The sequence below is a fragment of the Zingiber officinale genome, chromosome 3A, assembly GCF_018446385.1.
Source record: "Zingiber officinale cultivar Zhangliang chromosome 3A, Zo_v1.1, whole genome shotgun sequence".
Classification (NCBI taxonomy): domain Eukaryota; kingdom Viridiplantae; phylum Streptophyta; class Magnoliopsida; order Zingiberales; family Zingiberaceae; genus Zingiber; species Zingiber officinale.
In genome coordinates this window covers 101,135,417-101,158,460 of record NC_055990.1, presented here as the reverse complement: position 1 = coordinate 101,158,460, position 23,044 = coordinate 101,135,417, and the positions used below count along the sequence as shown (strand labels likewise).

General features: G+C 37.4%; 1 protein-coding gene across 1 annotated transcript; it reads left to right on the top strand.

The window, feature by feature from the left end:
- Positions 1–15,662: 15,662 nt before the first annotated feature.
- LOC122050542 (U4/U6 small nuclear ribonucleoprotein Prp31 homolog) lies at positions 15,663–18,163 on the top strand. The gene is made up of 4 exons (XM_042611437.1): positions 15,663–16,120; positions 16,220–16,290; positions 17,651–17,657; positions 18,103–18,163. Exons 1-4 carry the CDS (start codon positions 15,663–15,665, stop codon positions 18,161–18,163), a joined length of 597 nt encoding a protein of 198 aa, XP_042467371.1.
- Positions 18,164–23,044: the final 4,881 nt, after the last annotated feature.

Sequence of the window (23,044 nt, the reverse complement as noted above, 5' to 3'; positions counted from 1 at the left end):
TTATGGTAGTGAAATGTTGTGAGTTGCATTGAGTGAGTTCCACTTATACACATGTTTGAGTGTGAGAGATAGATTAGGTAAATTCCTTGTGAGATGCAACTTGCTTAATTTTTTCGATTGGATTGAAACTACCATACCTACTGATTATTGTTTGGATTGTATTCATGATTGTTAGTGATCTTTAGATGATCTTAGTTAAATTCTTTTTACTATCTTTTAGATATTGCTAGGGAATTTTCTATGGAGATGATTTTGAGTTTTCTTTACTTTCACGGGACGTTCAAGACTAAGTGTGGGGGATTTGATAACCATGATTTCATTGCATTATTTTGATTCATATATGCATGGTTTGATGTTGATTTTATAGGTTTAAATCATGGTTACATCATATTTTATGCATTGTATCTATTTTGGACCTAATTGCAAATTATTGTATTTTTGTGTTATTTGATGCTAATATTTGATTCTTATTTTGTAGGCATCAAAGGATCTTGGATTTGGATCTATTTGGACCGAAATTAGGCTCGAATCGGAGTTCAAACGAGAAGATCAAGCTTTGAAGCATTATGGGTCGTTTATCAAGAATAGGACAAATCTGGACCATCCGTTGAAGATCTGGCCGATTCAACTTAATGGGGAGCAGATCTGAGCCATTGATGAAGATTCAAAAGTTTTGATCCAGATCTGAGTTCATCTAGCCATTGATCAAGCCGAATTAATTTGGGCCGTTCAATGAAGACTGGGCCGATCTGGGCCATCCAGTGATGCTCTGATCTATCCGACCTACGGGAGGGTAGATCCAGACCCTATATCAACATCAGTACCTTCGGATCAGATTTTTGATGATTTTTCACCATTGATTTAGCCCGGAATCATCTCAACCGTCCATTCCAGATCCAGATCTGATTTAAATGAGAAGCTACAGTACCCAGCTTCTTCGTCGACTCCATAGCGCACAGCAGCTTCATCCTGCGGCGATTTTTCTAGATTGCGACCACCTTTCCTTCTCCTTTCAATCTCCCGAGCTTCAATCTCGGTGGAGAGCTTCTCGGCGGCATCATCCCGATCTTCTGGAGCCATTGGAGGGTGTTCTCTCCGGTGGAATTTGGCTCACGGCATCTCCCTGTTTCACCTCAGATTTGGAGGTGGCCCTCCAAATCCGAGCTCCGATTCTCAGCAGAAGCGTTCGGCGGTGGTCCTTCGGCGTTGCCGAACTCCATCTGATGTCCATCCACGTCCCTCAGCTTCCCATCAGATCCAGAGACCAGATTTCAGATTTCGGCCATTCTTGGGGTTTTGGGTTGTTTCCAGCGTGCCGAGGGTGGTCCGTCGGTGTTCTTGAGCATTCCTTGAACTGATACGCCACTGAGATGCTCCACTGAGGTCCAGAGTTGGGTGGTCTCGACTTTGACACTCTTGTGTGACGGCAAGAGTGTGAAGTTTGGTGAGATTGGTTGTGAGTTGGATTGGTTAGGGTTTATTTCGTTTTGTTATTGTTTTTACAGCTTAGAACAGATTCATTTGATGTTTGTTATGATATTAGCAAGTAATTTAGCATTTCATTTCATAGTTGAAGCTTAATTTGTGTTATTTGATGCTTCGTTAATTGTTTAGTGTTTGAGTTTTAAGTTAGGGTTTACATTTTGCTTTAGATCAGATTTAATTTGATATTTGCTATTTCAATCTTAGTTTAAGTGTGTGTTAATAATTTAATCACAACGTAGAGTGACAATGCGTTTGGGTTTGATTATTGGTACACAAGTAGATTTCATTTATGCATTAGAGTAATCTCTTTATTTGTTGTGCTTTCATTTGTTAGATTTAGATTCAAAGCATTAAATCCCCATTTACATATTAAAAACCCCAAAAATAGGAATAAAATACGATCCTAAGATTACATCCTACCATTTATTCCTCGAGAGATCGATCCTGGGCTCGTTACTACAACGTTATTGTGAAATTAAGGGGTTCAGTGGAATATACATTTGTACAATTTGATTAGCGGATGTGACAGATCCTCCATATCAATGCGCGGTGTATCTTTGGATGTTATATTTGCATACATGGCTAGTAGATACTAGTTGCATGTGATTGTCGTTGTTGCACTTGTTTGAGATATGATTCTTACATTTGGTTGTCATGCTGCATACATGTCATTTATTTTACATATATATGCAATTGTATTTATATTGCACAGGTGTCATGGGTATGTCTGTTACAGATCCGGTGAGTTTACTGATCATTGTACCATGTGTCGATTCCAGATTGGGTATGTATCTGTCATTATGTTATGTAACACCCCGCCCCTCCTGCTAAGGCGACGGGGGTTACTTTAACATACATAACTACTTACTACAGTGGAAGTCTTATTTATAGAAATTAAAAACTTTTCTTTTCTTTAAAATCACCATGACTAATCACCTGGACATATAAAACCACATAGTATACCTAACATGATTTTTAAGTCATAATGCCCAAACACATAATTTAAATGTCATAGAGTCATAAAGCAGTAACATAAACTAGGCATGGTTCTTATCAAACTAAAAGCAGGTCTTTCTCCTTTAGCCAAGTCACTACCACACACATCCTTCTAGCCCCTCCTGCTGCTCCCCTAGTCCATCCATTCCTTGCCTTTATCTGTGGTACAAGAAAGTAAGCTGTGAGCACTCATGGCTCAGTAAGTTCCTTTCCTACTCACAAAAAAAAAAATAACCATATAGCATATCAAAATTACAAGACATAACGCATGGAGGCAAATTCATCATATCATACAGCATATCATGGCATATCGTAACATAATCGTAAAGTATCATGACATAACATAACATGATCATCAAATACACCCTGACATATCATATCATCATCATAAATATCATGGCACAATCATAAGGTATATGCAAGGTAAATTTCTAAACATGTATCATGAAAACATATGCAACATGTCTTGTGAAAAACTTATAATATACATACTTAAACATAATCTCAACATAAGGGGGGCCCCGGCTTGTACCACATACATAAATGCGCGCGTCCTATGTAGGTCCAAGGTAGCAAGTCTTGAACCCTACAAGGCATACATACTAGGCCCGTTTCTTAGTCCATCGACCTAGGGGCACTTAGGAGCCCATCCCTAACGAGGCCCGTTTCTTAGTTCATCGACCCCGGGGCGCTTATGGAGCCCACCCTTGGTACAAGCCTTAAAAGTAAAGTAGCATGTCATACATATCATAATTCTTAACCTATCATTCATGTCATATTCATATCATGAAAAGTGCTCCTAGTCCCAACTGATAGGGAAGCAACTCTTAGGCATAACATAAAGCATGTGTAATTGGGCACACAACACATCATGAATTTGGGCACACAACACATCATGATCACATGCATAATTGGACACACATCACATCATGAACTTGGGCACACAACATATCATAAACTTGGGCACATAGCATATCATAAATTGGGCACATAGCATATCATAAATTTTGGCACATAGCATATCATCATGCATAGGTCATAAGCATACATAAATGAGTATAGCAGCATGGCATATTCTTATCATATAATAAAGCATTGCATGAGAGGCACATGGGAAATCATAATTAGGTCTCTAACCCTAATGTCATGTAGTGGCCGAAACATGTAGTTGTAGCCTAGGTTAGCAAGCAACATAAAAGCATGTGAACCCTAAACTATTATCTTATCAAATATCATAAGGAACACCTTGAGCATGTTTAGTTTGGGTTCTAAGCTTCCTAGGTCTTTTACTTATATCATGCCCGAAACTCATCAAGCATCAAATTAGGTTATAAGCAACATACAAATATGTAAACCCCTAACTAATGTCATATCATATATCATAAGGAACAATTTAAGCATGTTTAGTTTGGGTTCTAAGTTCTCTAAGCTTTTAACCTTATCATGGTCGAACCCTAGCAAGCATGATTCTAGGTTACAAGTAGCATGAAAGTGTTGAACCTTAAATCAATATCATAACACATATCATGAGGAACATCATAAGCACATTTAGTTTAAGTTCCAAACTTCCTAAGCCCTTAAATCTAAGGTGGCCGAAACTTGTTAAGCATGGAAACTAGGTTTCTAGTGGCATAAGAGCATGGAAACCATCAACAACTTTCATAGCATTTATTACTGTAGGACCGTTGGGCCAGCTAGGAGGGGGTTGTTGGATATCCTGCTAACACAAAAGGAAAACAAACCCTCCTCGAACTCTTTAGGCTAACACTTGCATAATTAAGTTAAGCAGATAAATTAAAAGCATAAAGAAAAGCGAGGCACAAAAGATTTACTTGGTTACAACCGATGTGGTTGTTAATCCAAGGAAGATTAAGCTCAATAAAACTCCTTCTGGCGGAGAAGCCTCGTACAACGTTGAAGTGCAGAAAACAGAAGCTTAGACTAAAAGAGAGTGTGCAAGCACTGGATTTACAATCAGTGAGTTCTATTTAAGCTTCTGGACCAAGGCTATATTTATAGTCTTGGTCTGGGCGCCTGGAAGGGTTCCGGGCGCCCTGGGGGGGATAAATTTTATCCCCCAACGGTCGGATCGAGTCAAAACTCGATCCTGTTGAAAAGTCCATTCCGGGCGCCCCGGATGGTTCCGGGCGCCCCGGACAGCTCCGGGCGCCCCGGATAGTTCCGGGCGCCCCGGAGCCAAAAGTCAACCCAGTTGACTTTTGGTCCGTGCTCTCTTCTCTGGTTCAGCTCGCCTCTGGTCCGGGTCTTTCTGCTCCGGCTCCGCTTGCTTGGGTGATCTCTGACATCCGGAATAGGGCTCACCCGAACCCATCTTCCGGTCTTCTCGAGCGTGCTTCCCTCCGGCTTCTCGTCCCTCGGAATTACCGCGTGTCCCTTCTCGTCCACCAGCGTACTCATCCGCAGACTTCGTCCCTCGGTCGCACCCCGTGCCGACCTTCGCGCTAGCTGCGTCTCTTGCTCCCCGAGCAATCTTCCGCTCCGGCTTTCGTACCTCGGAACCACCGCGCGCACTTCCTTCTCGTCCGCCGGTGTACTCTTCCGCAGCACCTCGTCCCTCGGACTGCCGTCCTTCTCGCTAGCTACGTCTTCCGCTCGAGTACCTGTGCTCCTAAGCTCCTGCACACTTAGACACAAGATTAGAAACAACGCAGGACCTAACTTAACTTGTTGATCACACCAAAACAACCTTGGGGTTCCAACAATCTCCCCCTTTTTGGTGTGATCAACCCAAGTTAAGCTAGGGTCAACAATAGATATGAAATTAAATAGTTTATTGCAATAACATGCAACATGATAGAAAAAATTAAATTTCAAACATTCCAAATTTTAATTTTCAATTTTTTCTACCTCCCCCTAGACTTATACTTTCCCTTCTCCCCCTTTGATCACAATAAAAATGGGGTACTAACGAAATATAAGGGTTGACATTAAAAAAAATTTTGAAACTCTATTTCAATAATTTTCAGGGAAATATTTCTAAGTCAAGATGAATTTCTAAGTCATTCGACATCAAGATTAAGAAGTTTCTAAACAGAAAACTTTATGCAAGAAAATTTCAGAGAATTAACATAAAGAGAAATTTTCTATGCATTTATTTATTTATATATTTTATGCTTTAATCAGAAGGTTTAAATTTCCATTTTAATTTATCAGAAATTCTTAAGTCACACTTTTTCAGATTTAAAACAAAAAATATTAAACATGCAACAATTTGTATCATGTTAATTTCTATTATTTTTTGAATTTCAAGTTCACAAAAATATTTCGATAGCATAGATTCTAACTTGATAAAATTTTTCGACGCTATAAAAAATTCTTTCGATAATGTGCAAAATTCGTTTGAAAGAATATTTTGTAATTTGCAAGAATTTTTTAATAAAAATTCTAATTTGCAGGAATTTATTAATAATAGATTTCTTAATCCGAAACACTTTTTCGATGACTCATTTTCTGAATTGCAAAACTCTTTCGAGAAGGTAATTTGTAATTCGAAAAAATATTCGAAGAAAGTTTTTGACATCATTTCTAATTTGCATAATTCTTTCGAAAAAATATTTTGCAATTTACAAAAGTTTTTCGACGAGATTTCTAACTTGCAAAATTCTTTTAATAATAATTTGCAAGGCAAGTTTGACAATTGATTTTCTAATTCGAAAAATTCTTTCGATGATTCAATTTCTGATTCGAAAGACTCTTCAGGCAATTTTTCTATTGAATTAACCGGTTGTTCAGAAGGTAGAGACCATACCTTACTTACCTCGTCGGTCGTTGATTCTCCCCCTGTTGAGTTGCTTTCTTCCAATATCTCTCCCCCTTCATTGATGCTCACTTGGGATGAGCTTTCTGTGTCCTCGGGATGGATATCGACTATCTCGACAGTTTCCTCATTCTCGGACTGTTCTGGTGTTGAATAGGTGTTGGATTCATCCTCGACATTGGCTGGTTCTTCGTAGATCTTCAAGAACTTTTCCTACAGTTCTTTTGCATTTTTGTACTCTCCGACTCTGTCGAGATCTTCTTTTCGTATTACGGTTAGAAGATGGAATTCAGCTCGCCCATTTGCCACAAACTCGTTGCATTGCTTCTTGTTCCAGAGGCGTAGATCGAGTTCTTCTCCATTCGTTGTCTTTGGTGCTTCATAGCCAGATTTTAATATGAAAGAAATACCAACATCAGAATTAAGATATACCTCCATTTGTTTCTTCCATGAAGAAAACTCCCCCTTGAATGCTGGTGGATATTCGCTAGCTTCGGCCATCGTTTTGTTGCTTCAGATGGCGGTTAGTCCTTCTGAGGCGTACTCGGCTCTGATACCACTTGTAGGACCGTTGGGCCGGCTAGAAGGGGGTTGTTGGATATCCTGCTAACACAAAAGGAAAACAAACCCTCCTCGAACTCTTTAGGCTAACACTTGCATAATTAAGTTAAGCAGATAAATTAAAAGCATAAAGAAAAGCGAGGCACAAAAGATTTACTTGGTTACAACCGATGTGGTTGTTAATCCAAGGAAGATTAAGCTCAATAAAACTTCTTCTGGCGGAGAAGCCTCGTACAGCGTTGAAGTGCAGAAAACAGAAGCTTAGACTAAAAGAGAGTGTGCAAGCACTGGATTTACAATCAGTGAGTTCTATTTAAGCTTCTGGACCAAGGCTATATTTATAGTCTTGGTCCGGGCGCCTGGAAGGGTTCCGGGCGCCCTGGGGGGGGAAAATTTTATCCCCCAACGGTCGGATCGAGTCAAAACTCGATCCTGTTGAAAAGTCCATTCCGGGCGCCCCGGATGGTTCCGGGCGCCCCGGACAGCTCCGGGCGCCCCGGATAGTTCCGGGCACCCCAGAGCCAAAAGTCAACCCAGTTGACTTTTGGTCCGTGCTCTCTTCTCTGGTTCAGCTCGCCTCTGGTCCGGGTCTTTCTGCTCCGGCTCCGCTTGCTTGGGTGATCTCTGACATCCGGAATAGGGCTCACCCGAACCCATCTTCCGGTCTTCTCGAGCGTGCTTCCCTCCGGCTTCTCGTCCCTCGGAATTACCGCGTGTCCCTTCTCGTCCACCAGCGTACTCATCCGCAGACTTCGTCCCTCGGTCGCACCCCGTGCCGACCTTCGCGCTAGCTGCGTCTCTTGCTCCCCGAGCAATCTTCCGCTCCGGCTTTCGTACCTCGGACCCACCGCGCGCACTTCCTTCTCGTCCGCCGGTGTACTCTTCCGCAGCACCTCGTCCCTCGGACGCACAGCGTGCCGTCCTTCTCGCTAGCTGCGTCTTCCGCTCGAGTACCTGTGCTCCTAAGCTCCTGCACACTTAGACACAAGGTTAGAAACAACGCAGGACCTAACTTAACTTGTTGATCACACCAAAACAACCTTGGGGTTCCAACAATTACAAGAAACATCATGAGCATATCTAAGTTGGGTTCTAAGTTCTCTAAGCCCTTAAACTAATGGTGGCCGAAACATGTAAGACATAGACTAGTTTTCATGTGACATAAAAAGCATGGAAACCCTACACAAATTGCATGGCATTTATTACAAGGAGCAACATGAGCAAACTTAGTTTAAGTTCTAAGCATCCTAGGTCTTAAAACCTTGTGTGGCCGAAAGTTATAGAGCATGTAACCAAATTTCTATGCAACCAACAAGCATAAGAACATCAAGTTAGTTTCATATCATTTCATCAAGAAGGTCATGAGCATCTTAGACTTGTTTTAAACTTTCCTAGGCCTCAAATCATAACATGGCCGAATCTTCATAAGCATGGAATAGAGTTCAAATCAACATATAAACATGGGCATATCATATTAGCTTCATATCTTATCTTAGGGAAATCATGGCATGCTTAGTTTTTGGTTTAAAACTCTTTTAGGCCCTTAGATCTACCATGGCCGAATGTTCATGAGCATGAAAATGAAGTTCTAATCAACATACAAGTAGGAGAAAATGTTAACAACACCATAGGGTACATATCATAAGAACAAAGGGGAACATGTTTAGTTTGAGTCTTAAGCTTACCTAGTTCTTTTGTTCATGTTTGGCCGAGAGTCTAGGATCATGAATTTAAGTTCTAACTAAACATTCTAGCATAGAAACATTAGGTTAAGCTCCTACCATAAGATACATGTCACAAGAAATATGATGAGCATATCTAGTTAGGTCTTAAAATTCCTTAGATCCTTCTTTTTGTCTTGGCTGAAATCTCCATGAAGCAACCCTAGGTTTTTAAGCAATCTATCTTCATGAAAACCACATGAGCTATTGTACCACAGGTGATGGGAAGCTTACATAGTTTTCGCTTGTCGATCCTTAAGGAAGTGGTACCCTTGTGAGGAGGGAGGAGAAGTTTCTCTTCCTTATCTCCCTTTTTGTTTTTCTTCTTCTTGTATGAGGTAGACCTTGAGACTCCTTGCTAGTATTTGTTTTCCCTTAGAGAGAAAACCTAAACTTGGCTTTTGGAGATGAGGGAGGAGGGCTCTAGTTCTCGGTGGAGAAAGGAAGGAGGATGAGGAAGAAGAAAATTTTAGAATTTCTCTTTCTCTTTTCTCCTCTAATCCCTTTTATTCAACATGGGAAGGATTCTTGTCCCCATTCATCCCCCCCCCCCCCCTTTACTTCACTTTAATTCCCACGAAAATGAGAAGGGAGAGAGAAGAGGAAGGCAATTCACCTTTTGCTTGCTTCTTCTCTTAACCAAGAGGAAGAGGAGGTAAGTCACTTGATTTTCTCTTGCTCTTTTCTTAGTTTTCTTTTATTTTCTCCCCTCCTTTAAATAAATTTTTCATTCCTTCCTATCCATATATTATTCATTATCCTAGTAGTTATCATACATCAATTTATCTTCATTATTTGTGGGAGGTTCAAGGTTCAATCCTTGACCTCACCTCTTCTTATTCTATTTTTTTTTTTTGTTTCTATCTTCCATTTTCTCTTATCCTTTTTATTTCTATTATTTCTTTTTGATTCCTCTTACTTTCATGCTCTAAAGAAAATACTATCCATATACTTATCTTAAAATTTCGTGGGTGTTACATGTTAGTTGTGGTTTGTATAGTTTATATGTCAGGTTATTATGTCAGATATGTTTAGGTGCATTGATTATGATAGTATGATCATGTTCTTTATTCCCTACTAAGACTGTATACTTTTAATCTCCATGTTTTATTTGTAGACCGTGCACTGTCTTTTCTGTTACTCGCTGAGTTACCTATACTCACCACCGCATATATACATTTATGTTTTCAGGTAGCTTGTAGATGGTTGGTGTGTCGCTTGGTGTATCCTGTCTGCCGGGCCATACGTCACATCCGGAGGCCATTTCAAATTTTTGTATATGCTTTATTTGTATTTGGTATTTGTTGTATTTGATGTGTTGTTGTATTTGTAGTTGTGGTTGTTATATTAAGCCTAGCCGGCTAGTAGTGTGTTGATTTATTTTGTATGAGCTTTCCGTTATCGTTTTTCCACTGTGTTTTTAGTACAACTGTGTGGGATGCTTTATATATAACTGCGTGGTTGTGATTGTTTCATTCCAGCCGAGTGGGCTGTGATTATAACTGCGTGGTTGTGTTTATATATTCCAGCCACATGTGGCTAATGTATATTTTGTTTGTAGTGATGCTTCATATTGTCACCGGTACAGGGGAGATGTTGTCGGATTTTTGTCTGGCAGGAACGCCTTTTGGGGCGTGACAATTTTTGGTATTAGAGCAGGTATACGATACTTGCTATGTGTTTTAGATTTTCGAGATTTATCTAATACCAATTTAGTGGTATCAGAGCAGGTACGATGCCTGTTATTCATGTTTTTGGATTTCATGTTTCGATTTTCTTGATATGACTTTCAGGTTTTGGGACCAGGCAGCAGCAGGACATTGATAACCATGATTTGGCTATATTATATTGATTCATAATGCATATTTTTATTGGTCTATTCATAGTTTAATTTCACATTTACACCATATTTCATAATTGAATGTGATCTTAGACTTAATTGCAAATTAGCCTATTTTCATGGTATTTGATGCTAATATTTGATTCTTATTTTGTAGGCATCAAAAGGGTCATGGACCCGATCAAATCAGATCACATTTGGGCTCAAATCAAGGGCTAATCAAGTCGATCAAGCCTTGGAGTGTTTTGGACCGTCCATTGAATATCAGAGAGATCTGAGCCATCCGTCAAGAATATGGTCCATCCGAGCTACGAGGAAGCACATCACAGCCATAGATGAAGATCCAAGGGTTTTGATCCAGATCTGAGTTGATCCAGCCGTTGATCAAGCCCAAATTAGTCTCAGTCGTCCGATCAGATGGAAGATGATTTAAAACGTAGAAGCTACAGTGTTTTCCAGTGGGCTCGGCTTCGCGATTTCCTTCTACAGTGCATCTTTTTCTTCCTCCGCGGCCGAGTTCCCATTCTGATTTCCAGATCCGAGAGCTTACCTTCTTCAACAACGACGATCATCAGCTGCCGACGTTCATCTTGTAACACCCATAGGATCTCTAATAATTCATATAGATTTATGCATTATTAAAATGAGCCTTATGTGGATTTTCAAAAAAAAAAAAGAAAAATAGAATCAAAAAGAGGCATGACCAAGGTTTGAACCTTAGACCTCTTGTTAGATGCATGAATGTCATAACCAGTAGCCCCAGCAAGGGTGTGCTGTTAGGAAGGAAAGTGACAAGATAGTTAAAGGTAAGGAAAGTGAAGGCTCTCTTCACTAAGAAGGAGAAGTTCAAGTTTTCTTCTTCTTCTTCTAATGAAAAGAGGGTTTTGCTTTCTCCCTTCATTTAGGATGAGTAAAAGAAAAGGGAAGGAAAAGTTCATTTTTCCTTCTTCCTTTCATTTGGAATAAAAGGGAAAAGGGAATGGAAAATTTCATTTTCTCTTCTTCCCTCTTCTTCCTCCTCCTTCCTCTCTCCACCGAACCCTAAGCTTCCTCCTTCCTTGTGCCAAATTCAAGACAAGAGTCCTCTCTAAAGAAAAATATCACAAGGCAAGGCCATTTTCTTAGAGAATCAAGCGAGAGTAAGTAAGCATTTCCCTCACCTGCAGTACAAGTAGCTTCCACGTTATATATATATTTTTAAACCTAGGATCTTACCTTGTAGATTTTGGCCAAGATGAGGAAATAAGGTTAAGAGGCCATCTATGATTTCTAGAAGTTTTCATGTTTTATGTGGCTTAAAAATCTAGATCATGCTCTCTTGAAGTTTCGGCCATGAAAGAATAAAAGGATTAAGGGAAAGTTAGAAACCTAACTATGCTTTCTTATGATCCCTTATGATGTGTAACCCATTATATGTTGTTAGTTTAAAAGTTTTTCATGCTATTTATTGCTTAGAAATTTAGATTCATGATTGTAAACTTTCGGCCATGAAAGAATAAAAGGATTAAGGGAAAGTTAGAAACCTAACTATGCTTGCTTATGATCCCTTATGATGTGTAACCCATTATATGTTGTTAGTTTAAAAGTTTTCATGCTATTTATTGCTTAGAAATTTAGATTCATGCTTGTAAACTTTCGGCCATGAAAGAATAAAAGGATTAAGGGAAAGTTAGAAACCTAACTATGCTTGCTTATGATTCCTTATGATGTGTTAACCTATTATATGTTGTTAGTTTAAAGTTTTTCATGCTATCTATTGCTTAGAAACTTAGATTTATGCTTGTAAGGTTTCGGCCAAGAAGAGATAAAGGGGTTAGAGGAAGTTTAGAAACTTAACTATGCTTGCTTATGATTTCTTATGATGTGTAAATCATTATATGATGTTAGTATGAAGTTTTCATGTGGCTTAAAAATCTAGATCATGCTCCCTTAAAGTTTCGCCCATGAAAGAATAAGAGGATTAAAGGAAATTTAGAAACCTAACTATGTTTACTTATGTTTCCTTATGATGTGTAACCCATTATATGTTGTTAGTTTAAAGTTTCATGCCTTATATTGCTTAGAAACTAGCACCAAACTCTTAGGGTTTCGGCCTAGAAGAGATAAAGGGATTAGGGAAAAATTTAAGACCTAAACTATGCTAGCTTGTGATTTCTCATGATGTGTAATCCATTATATAATGTTAGTTAAGGTCTTCATGCTTAAATGTTGCTTGAAAAACCTAAAAACCATGATTGTATGTTTCGGCCAAGGTTTGAGAATTAGGGTTAGCTCCGTAACCAAACCTCATCAATCATGGTGTTAAACAAATATGTTTTCGGAAACCTCCCTTAAAACAGCCAACAATCAATCTCTGAGCTTCCAACTATTACCAGAGAATTCTCATAACTCTTGGAAACCTCCCTCAAAGCTCACATCCATCTGGTACCCTCACCATCCAAAAAACAGAGCAAAGATCCTGTGATTGGCGAAGCTAATCCAATTGATCAGATCGATTTAACCTCGTTGTGGTATGGAGATCGGAAAGCGTCCAGAGACTTGCGGAAACCTCCCTTCAAGCTCTGGTGGATGCGAAGATCACTTAATCTGGAAACTTCCCTCGATCAAATGGCGATGGTGGAACAGAACCCAAATCGCGATATGGAAGCCTCCCTCGATCGCTCTCTGATCACCGGAAGACGTGTAACGCCCGCCCCTCTACTACAACTAAAGAAGGGACGGGGTTACTTACTTAAAACATACATACATGTATATGCATATGAAATCATGGCAGCGGAAGTGGGTTGTGTAAAATTTAATTTGATCATATGCATATGGACTAAACATGACATGTGAACCATATAATCATATAACATAGAAACATGCTTAACATGCTAATCTCTTCAATCATAACATGTGAATGTACTAGCATTCATGCATATAACTTGATTTATCATCAACTACTTAAAACATGATTCATGATATCATAAACATACCAACATGAAACAAAAGAACATAAGTGCAGAAGCTAACCATGCTGGTTCAAGTAGTTATCAAAGCATCTAGCTAAACATAGTTCAGATGAAAGGTCAAGACATATATATAAGTTCTGAAACACAAAGGGATCTATTCCACCATGCCACTTCCACCACATTCTTGCCCTTCCTGCTGCTCCTCTTAGTTTAGTCACTCTTTTCCTTTTTCTACAGTATAAGGAAACATAAAACTATAAGCACATAGGCTTAGTAAGTTCCTTTCCTACTCACAAAAACCATAAATCATACATAACATAAAGTATTAACATGTTCACTTGGCAAGTCATAACCTAACATGTGAGAGCATAAACATAGAGTCATATCATAGCATGTGAGAGCATAAACCTAAATCATAACATAGCATGTGAGAACACAAGCATAAAGTTGCAACATAGCATGTGAGAGCATAAACATAAAATCATAACATAGCATGTGAGAGCATAAACATAAAGTAGTAACATGATCATATAAATATCATAGACATATTTTCAAGAGCATCTTAAATAAGCATAAAGGAAACCATATAACATGAACTTGTATATGCAAGATGTTCTTTTGAAAACATGTATCATGAAATGAATATATGCAAGATGTCCTTTTGAAAACATATATCATATACATACTTAAACATAATCTCAACATGAGGGTCCGGCTTGTGCCACATACATACATAAATGTGCGCATCCTAAATAGATCCAAGATAGCTAATCTTGAACCTACTAGGAACTAGGCTCGTTTCATAGACCATCGACCTAGGGGCAACTTAGGAGCCCATCCCTTTTACTAGGCCCGTTTCATAGACCATCGACCTAGGGGTGCTTATGGAGCCCACCCTTGGTACAAGCCATACAAAAGTAAAATAGCATATCATGTTTCTTATCATATCATAGCATATCATGTTTCTTGTCATATCATGGCATATCATATTCTTGTCATATCATGAAGAGAGCTCTTAATCCCAACTTAAGGAAAGCATCTCTTTGTCATATCATGAAGAGTGCTCTTGATCCCAACTTAAGGGAAGCATCTCTTGGGCTTTTCATCTTATATAAGCCTTTCATAAACATATCATGATAGCATGAGGTGCACATAACATAAAGCATATCATAAGGAATCATAATATGATGGCATAAGTGCACATAACATAAAACATACACTACAAGAAAAACCCTCATAGACATTGGTGGAACAACAACGGTTTTAAGCAAAAACCGATGTCTTTGAGTATTTTACACCGGTTTTTTCAAAAACCGGTGTCTATGAGCGTAGATTTTCGCTCATAGACTTCGGTTTTTTAGGCGATGTCTATGAGCACATTTTTTTCGTTAATAGACATCGATTTTAACAGCGGTTTTTAAAACCCGATGTTAATGAACCAAAATAAAATAATTTAATTTTTCCACCAATACTTAAAACCCTATCCTTCTCATCTTTTCACCGCATTTCTTTCTCACGCCGCATTTCTTTCTCACGCCACCCCTTCTCCTCTGTTCACCACATTTCTTTCCCATACCGCTCTTTCTCCTCTTTTCGCCTGCTCCTCTCATGTCCGCACGACTTTCCTTCTCCTCTTTGACGATGCTGCAGTTCTCTTCTTCGCACACGCCGCTGCAGTTCTCCTCTTTTTCGCACGCCCCGTCTCTGCCACCGCCATGCCCCGCCTCTGCCGCTATCACGCCCCGTCTCTGCCTCCACTGCGACCAGTATCCTTTGTCGCTTCCCTCTCCGTAGTGAAATCAGACTTTAGGGCTACGGCTCATCTCCGCCGTCGTGCCTCATCTTTACCACCGCTGCTACCTGTATCCTCTGTCGCTTCCCTCTCCACAGCGAAATTGGAGGCAGCGAGCGTTGGCTACAATTCTTTTCTCTTTTCCTACAAGAACAGAAGAGATAAAAAGGGCTTTCTACACACGACAGTTATTCCCTTTTCCAAAGGCCACAGTTCACCTCTTTTCAGCACCGCGCCGAAGCCACCATTTGTGTTCTCTAAGGTTTCTCCCTCTTTTTCTAACAATTAGGGTACTTGTTGCTTTATGAATCTTTGCTTCAGTTAATTCCTTAGAATGCCTAATCCCTGTGTAGCTTGAAGACCTAATAATAGAATTTAATTCGTACATGTTATTAAAACCTTTTACGTCATCTGTTACTTAGAATTTGAATAAAACACAAGAGGGAAGCCTCTTTCCAAAGAGAATTTGAATAAAACAATTGACGCATGTGATAGAGCCCTTGCAAAAAAGAAAGTGCTTGATTTTGTTGAGAGTAGAATGAGCTATATTGCACCAAATCTTTCAACAATTATTGGAAGTGCAGTTGCAGCTAAACTTATGGGCATTGCTGGTTGTTTGTCTTCATTAGGAAAAATGCCTGCTTGTAATGTTCAGCTTCTTGGGGCAAAGAAAAAGGCACTTGCTGGATTTTCCACTGCAACCTCTCAATTCCGTGTAGGTTATCTTGAGCAAGCTGAGATTTTCCAAAGCACCCCTCCTCTTAGAACTCATGCTTGCCGGCTATTGGCATCAAAATCAACTCTAGCTGCAAGGGTAGATTCTACTAGAGGGGATCCAACAGGAAAGGCTGGAAGAAACTTGCAAGATGAAATCCTTAAAAAGATTGAAAAATGGAAAGAACCACCCCCCGCTAAGCAACCAAAACCTCTTCCAGTTCCAGATTCTGAGCCCAAAAAGAAGAGAGGTGGCCGTCGGTTGAGAAAAATGAAAGAAAGGTTGTATTTTCACACAAAAGTACTTGGAAAAGTAAATACTCCCTTTACATGTCTAATATTGGAAGGTACACATACAAAAATTTCATGTATATTTGACAGATATGCAATGACAGATATGATGAAGCTGGCAAATAGGATGCAATTTGGAGTGCCAGAAGAGAGCTCTTTAGGTGAGTAGACAAGTGATATTCTTTTCTGATGATTGCTATTTACTATATATATATATATATATATTTTAAATGGTTGTATTAAGCAACTTAGAATGCAGTCTGTGGTTTAATGCTTGATATGTCAGTTGGATCTCATTTCTTTTAGTTTTAACATAATGTTGCAGTGCTCATGCAAAATATCAATACATTGTTTGACAATTTTAAGGGCTTTGTAAGTTGTTGCAGTTGTCTATTGCCAAATGCCAACTTCATCTATAACATGTACATGTTTCCATTAATGTTGGCTTTGGTGCCATATGTTGCTACAAAGCTCAATTTTTAACTCATTAGCTTCCAAATGAGTGTTGTTGTTGTCAGTGATGAACTTTACTATTTTAAGGTTCAAGGTCCTCCTAATTTTCTGAACATTTATTTTCTCTTGCATAATTTTATTATGATAATGCATCTGACTGTCTATCTTAGATCATTAAAATAATTATTAGTTCATACTTTAATATTTTCTAAAATTTATGGTTCTCTCATAATGTTAAACTTATTTGAATAAGTATTTTTGTAGAATCATTTTGGATAAGAGGTGGATGGTTTTGTCAAGACAAACTGAGGAGTATATAAATGGAGTTGAGAGTTTCTTACATATTGCGTTTTCTAATGCCAATGTAATGGAATGATTTTGTAGTAATCTTAACAAGACGTATTAAGTTGGGTATACCAATTATGAGATATTCTATATCTTCAAGCATTAAATTCATTTATTGTGGGGCAACCTTGTAAACAACTTTTTGGAAATTCTAATTTATCCTTGTGTGTTGTAGTAAAAAAATTTTCAAGACTCTTGCTGGGGTTTTTAAAGCACAAACACTATTTTTGTTGCTTTCTTTTTATTTATTTATTTTTTCGATAGAGTTCATAAAGTACATATATCAGTAATTCATGCTTTTTTATGTTTGTCAAAGTAGTCTACATATGGTTCAAAGGTTTACCAATTTCTTTGTGTATGTGCCTAGCCATTAAACTTCAAATAGAATTGAAGTTAAGGTTGATAGTTTAAAGAAGTGTGAATAAGCTCAGCTCTATAAAGTTTGTGTAGTATGCATTTTCCCTAGTTGGTTTAAGCGATAATGAGAGGACTGATTACTGATGTTTATTAACATATAAAGTTTGTTGATTTATTTTGTTACTAATGATGTTTGCTTTGGTGTTTGTAGTTAACAATAAGCGAAGACTATTATTAGGTGCATATGGAATGATATTGTATATTTTTCTCGTTTGGTATGATATACAATATTTTGAATTATTTTTATTAATTTTGTATTTACATTGTTTCATTTCACTTATACAAATATATACATTATATTTGCAGGTGACAGGTACTTGGATTTTTGTGAATCAATATAATGATCGAAGATGATCCATCTAATCTACTTTTTAAGTTACAAGACTTTGTTAGTTTTAAAATTTAATATTTTGAGTGTATGTGTAGATTGCTTTGGATGTAAAAGACTTATTATTAGTATTACATTTGTAAATTTGATTCAAATTTTTATTAGATGAATAAAAATATGGCCCTTTAGGTCTCCTTAATAGTTGCAACTAAGGGTTTGATGTTGTTTCTCCATGTCAAAATGTATTAATTGGCTGCTATATGAAACATGTCTATTTTTTCCTCTAATTATTTCTATTTTAACTAATATCTTACTCATTTTTGAAGTACATGATGATTTGTTGTTGACTTACATACAAAAGAAGAGAAGTTTATTTACTATGTGTAGTTCTTGTTTGTGTGAACTCTTAATCATTTTCTATTTATTTCAGGTTCTTCGTAACATTGCTCTTGCAGAATACTTTCACTGGAATATGCTACATGATTCAATAACTCATATTTTTCCACTAGATTGTTAATCTATTTTTGATTTTGTGGATAACTTTGTTGCAAACTATGCTATGAAGAGAGTTTTTTTATGTCAACTATACATTGGGATATCTGGACGCAGGAAACCTTGCTGGCATCTATTATGAACAAAGTCAACTTGACATGGCAATTCTGCATTACAAGCAAGCTATCAACTGTGATTCTACCTTTATTGAAGCTTACAATAATCTAGTAAGTTGATAATGGTCTAATATGTCAAAATATGGTATCCTTCTTGATGGTGAGCCAGGTTAGTTAATGATCGACTTTCTTGCACATTAAAAGGGGAATGCTCTCAAAGACGCTGGACATGCTCTCAAAGACGCTGGACATTATAGGGTGACTTTTTAATTTGGATATTTTTATTCTCTTAAGTTTTTTTTCCTTGTTGAATAACTTCATTTTAATAATTTTTCCCAAGTCATGCTTTGCTTTACAACCTAACCATCCACAAGCATTGTCAAGCCTTGGCAACATATACATGGATTGGTAAGCTTTAGAAATGTTTGATGACAACTGTGCGGATAGTTTATTTTTGTTCCTTAATGAAACTTCTCTTCATGCAGCAACATGATGAGTGTTGTTGCATCATTCTATAAGGCAACTTTAGCAGTTACAACAGGGATATCTGCGCCCTTCAACAACTTGGCTATTATATACAAGCAATAGGTAGAGTACTATATTTGCCTTTTTCATTGCTAGTTTGAGAGTTACTGCATATTGCCTCATTTAATGGAAGAAAGTCATATAATTTGTCTATCATCTTCTTTGCTGTCTTTGCCCCTAGTTGGAAATTGATAGTTCTCTTGTATTACACCAGGGAAATTATGCAGAAGTGATAGCCTGTTACAATGAAGTTCTTCGCAGACTGCTGCTAATGGTCTTGTCAATAGAGGGAACACATTTAAGGAGATTGGTAGAGTTACTGAAGCAATTCAGGATTATATACGTGCTGTGAATATCAAACCAACTATGCCTGAAGCCCATGCAAATTTGGCTTCAGCTTACAAAGATAGGTAATTTCTTCTTTGAATTTGTGCCGGTGTTGGCCTATATCAGTATCTTACATCTATGATTCTTCTTTCTATTTATTTGTGGTTGAGATAATTGATGAATGTTTTTCTTTTTAAGCATTCCAATTACTCATCTTGTTACCTGATGCTCTTACTGCTTTTTCAACTATGATTTTTGGTCTTGATTTACTAATATATTATTTATGTGTTTTTACAATTTACAAATCTCAAGTACTCCAGAGTTGAAATTGATGAAGTGCGGTTCGAGTGGGTTGAATGCATGCTAGATTACATTTGAAGTGCAGTTCTATGTTGATGTGCTGTTAAAAGAATGTTCTACCTTGATTCTGTTATTTATTAGCTTTTGATGTGAAAAGAATATTTGTGTATTTTATGGATACTGTTGTAAAAAGATTATTTATGTAATTTGTGAATATTTGTGTATTTTATGGATACTGTTGAATGAAGAATATTTGTGTAATTTGTGTATTTTTTTTGTTATTGTCGGTTTCGGAAATCAGATTTGTGCTGTTAAAAAATAATGATATTACATCGGTCGTATACCGCTGCCAAAACTGGTATTATTAACATATAATATTACATCGGTTTTACACCGTTGATGAAACGGTGTCGTTAAGTGATACTACACCGGTTAATAACCGATTCGAACACCGGTGTCGTTAAGTGATACTACACCGGTTTTAACCCGATGTCTAAAATGGCAGACATTTTACATCGGCTTCATAGACATCGGTCGAAAATTTAATAGACACCGGTGGAAAACCGATGTCTATGAGGGTTTTTGTTGTAGTGATATCATAAGGAATCATAACATGATGGCATAAGTGCACATAACATAAAGCATATCATAAGGAATCATAACATGATAGCATAAGTGCACATACATAAAGCATATCATAAGGACTCATAACATGATGACATAAGTGCATATAGCATATCATAGGAATCATAACATGATGGCATGAAGTGCACATAACTAAACCCTATCTTTCTTAGTTTGGTCGAAACTTACAAGTCATGGTTCTAGGGTTTTTTTTTCAACAACATCTAAGCATGAACTTTAAACTTAGATCACAACCTAACAAGTAAGACTCTTAGTAAGTATAAATGAGCTCCTAACCCTAATTCTCAAACCTTGGCCGAAACATACAATCATGGTTTTTAGGTTTTTCAAGCAACATTTAAGCATGAAGACCTTAACTAACATATATTTTGCATTCCAAATTTAGTTTATTGGTAGTTCTCATTGCAAAATCAGACTGAAAAGCTTTCAAAATGCTTGATTTGAAGTGTTAGAAGGATAGAGATCAGAAAAAATAGACTGGCCTCATTAGAGCTATAGCAGATATTTGGATAAAAATAAATAAATCAAAATTGCATCTTTACCATTTCCAGCTTTCAAAATTGCATCTTTACCATTTCCAGCTTTCAAAATTGCATCTTTACTAATATATTATTTATGTGTTTTTACAGTTTACAAATCTCAAGTACTCCAGAGTTGAAATTGATGAAGTGCGGTTCGAGTGGGTTGAATGCATGCTAGATTACATTTGAAGTGCGGTTCTACCTTGATGTGTTGTTAAAAGAATGTTCTATCTTGATTCTGATATCTATTAGCTTTTGATGTAAAAAGAATGTTTGGGTATTTTATGGATACTGTTGTAAGAAGATTATTTATGTAATTTGTGAATATTTGTGTATTTTATGGATACTGTTGAATGAAGAATATTTGTGTAATTTGTGAATATTTGTGTATTTTTTTTTTTACTGTCGGTTTTTCATTGTTTCGGAAATCAAATTTGTGCTGTTAAAAAATACCGATATTACATCGGTTTTCCACCGCTGCAAAATCGGTGTTATTAGCTAATATTACATCGGTCGTATACCGCTGCGAAAACTAGTGTTATTAACATATAATATTACATCGATTTTACACCGTTGATGAAACAGTGTCGTTAAGAGATACTACACCGGTTAATAACCGATTCGAACACCGGTGTCGTTAAGTGATACTACACCGGTTTTAACCCGATGTCTAAAATGGCAGACCTTTTACATCGGCTTTATAGACATCGGTCGAAAATGTAATAGACACCGGTGCAAAACCGATGTATATGAGGGTTTTTGTTGTAGTGATTACAATAAACAGAGATAACAATCAAAACATCAAGTTGAGTATTCCACAATTAAATTTAATCACAGCACAAAGATCAAATGTAGATACCAAGTGATTTTAATATAGAAACGGATTAAATGCAAATAAGAATGTTGCTACTGCCCAAAACTAGACAATCTTGCTATAACCGACATTACAAGTTTAAATGAACAAAAATTGCAGACAAATAAATCAAGGTTCAAATTATAGAGCTCAATCAAGAACGAAATTGCAAAGGAAATGCAGGAATGGGTTTGCAGAAATAAATTCATACAAGAACTGAAATAGAAAACGTAAACAAAGATTAAAATGCAATCTATACTATCAGATCTACAGATCTGAGTAGGTATAAAAACCACATTGCTCCGCATCTGGTTGTTGAGGAGCCTATGTTAGAAAAGAAATATTGGAATAAATCCTTCAAGGATAGTGAAATAGTTGCTAATCAAAAGAACATACCTTGACAACTACTCATGTTGGTTGTTTTTTCTCTTTCCTTCTAGCCTCCGCATTATACATTTTCAAGGCCCTTCATGCATATAACCCGTGGGAATTGTATTGCCACATCAAAATACATACATGTTTCAACAAAGGTAAGAAAAGAAGCCAAAAAAACTTACATGTTGACAATATATTTCCAATCTTGATCACGAATGCGGTGACTAAGAGGATCCAACAAAAAAATAATCTCCTTCTCAACATTGATGATAGTCAAAATCCAGTGAAAACTACACAAAGAAATATAATTAGTGTATATATGCATCTTGCAAGTTCTCAAAATATGCAAGTGAGAGTGATATATAATGTTATTCTTACTCACCCAACATTGCATGGCACAACAACCAATTGACCAGATGAGGTACCAATTAGCCTACTACTTAAGTAACAAGCCCTTTTATTCAACTGTTCTTGGATGAAATCTCTATTCTGATTTCTTAATGGTACATACTCCACAGGCACTGGATCCACCAATCTGAAATCCTGCAGTAACATCTTTTCCTGCATCTTTCTATATAGATGCCTACAATTGGAAAATATCCCAAAAAAATGATGAAATCTAAATTAATGAAACACATAAATAAAGTCCACTTCAATTGAAAGCTTACCACATATACACAACTATGCAAGTGTTTGTGATTGGCTTTAATTCATAAAAGGGAAATATGTCATCACAATTAACATGGACTGTGCGCTCCATGCCAAATACATCAGGAACTAATTCCAAAATCACATTCTCTGTTTCATCAAGACGCTGAAAATAACTATATAAGATGTGTAAGGGTCTCGACACATTGGACGATTGTAACTTAGACTTCTCTTGTCTGTTGTCAACTTTTTTCTTCCTGATCTTCTACATATGTAGATGCAACCATATATATATTAGATATGTGACATACTTTAAATGTACACAAAATTTAAACAACACTTTATCACATTTACCTCATCCCGCATGCTGATTAAGTGCACAGGCCAAGCCACATGGCCACCTACAACATCCCCAATACTCTGACATGCAGATGGGATTGCAACAGGCAGTGGTGCTGATTGATCAATTGCTTTATCAATGGCAATCCTCATGTAATTCACGGGTAATGGAACATCATCAATAAAGTTGCCAGGTCCATTAACAGAGACAATTGTCCCATATGTAACAGT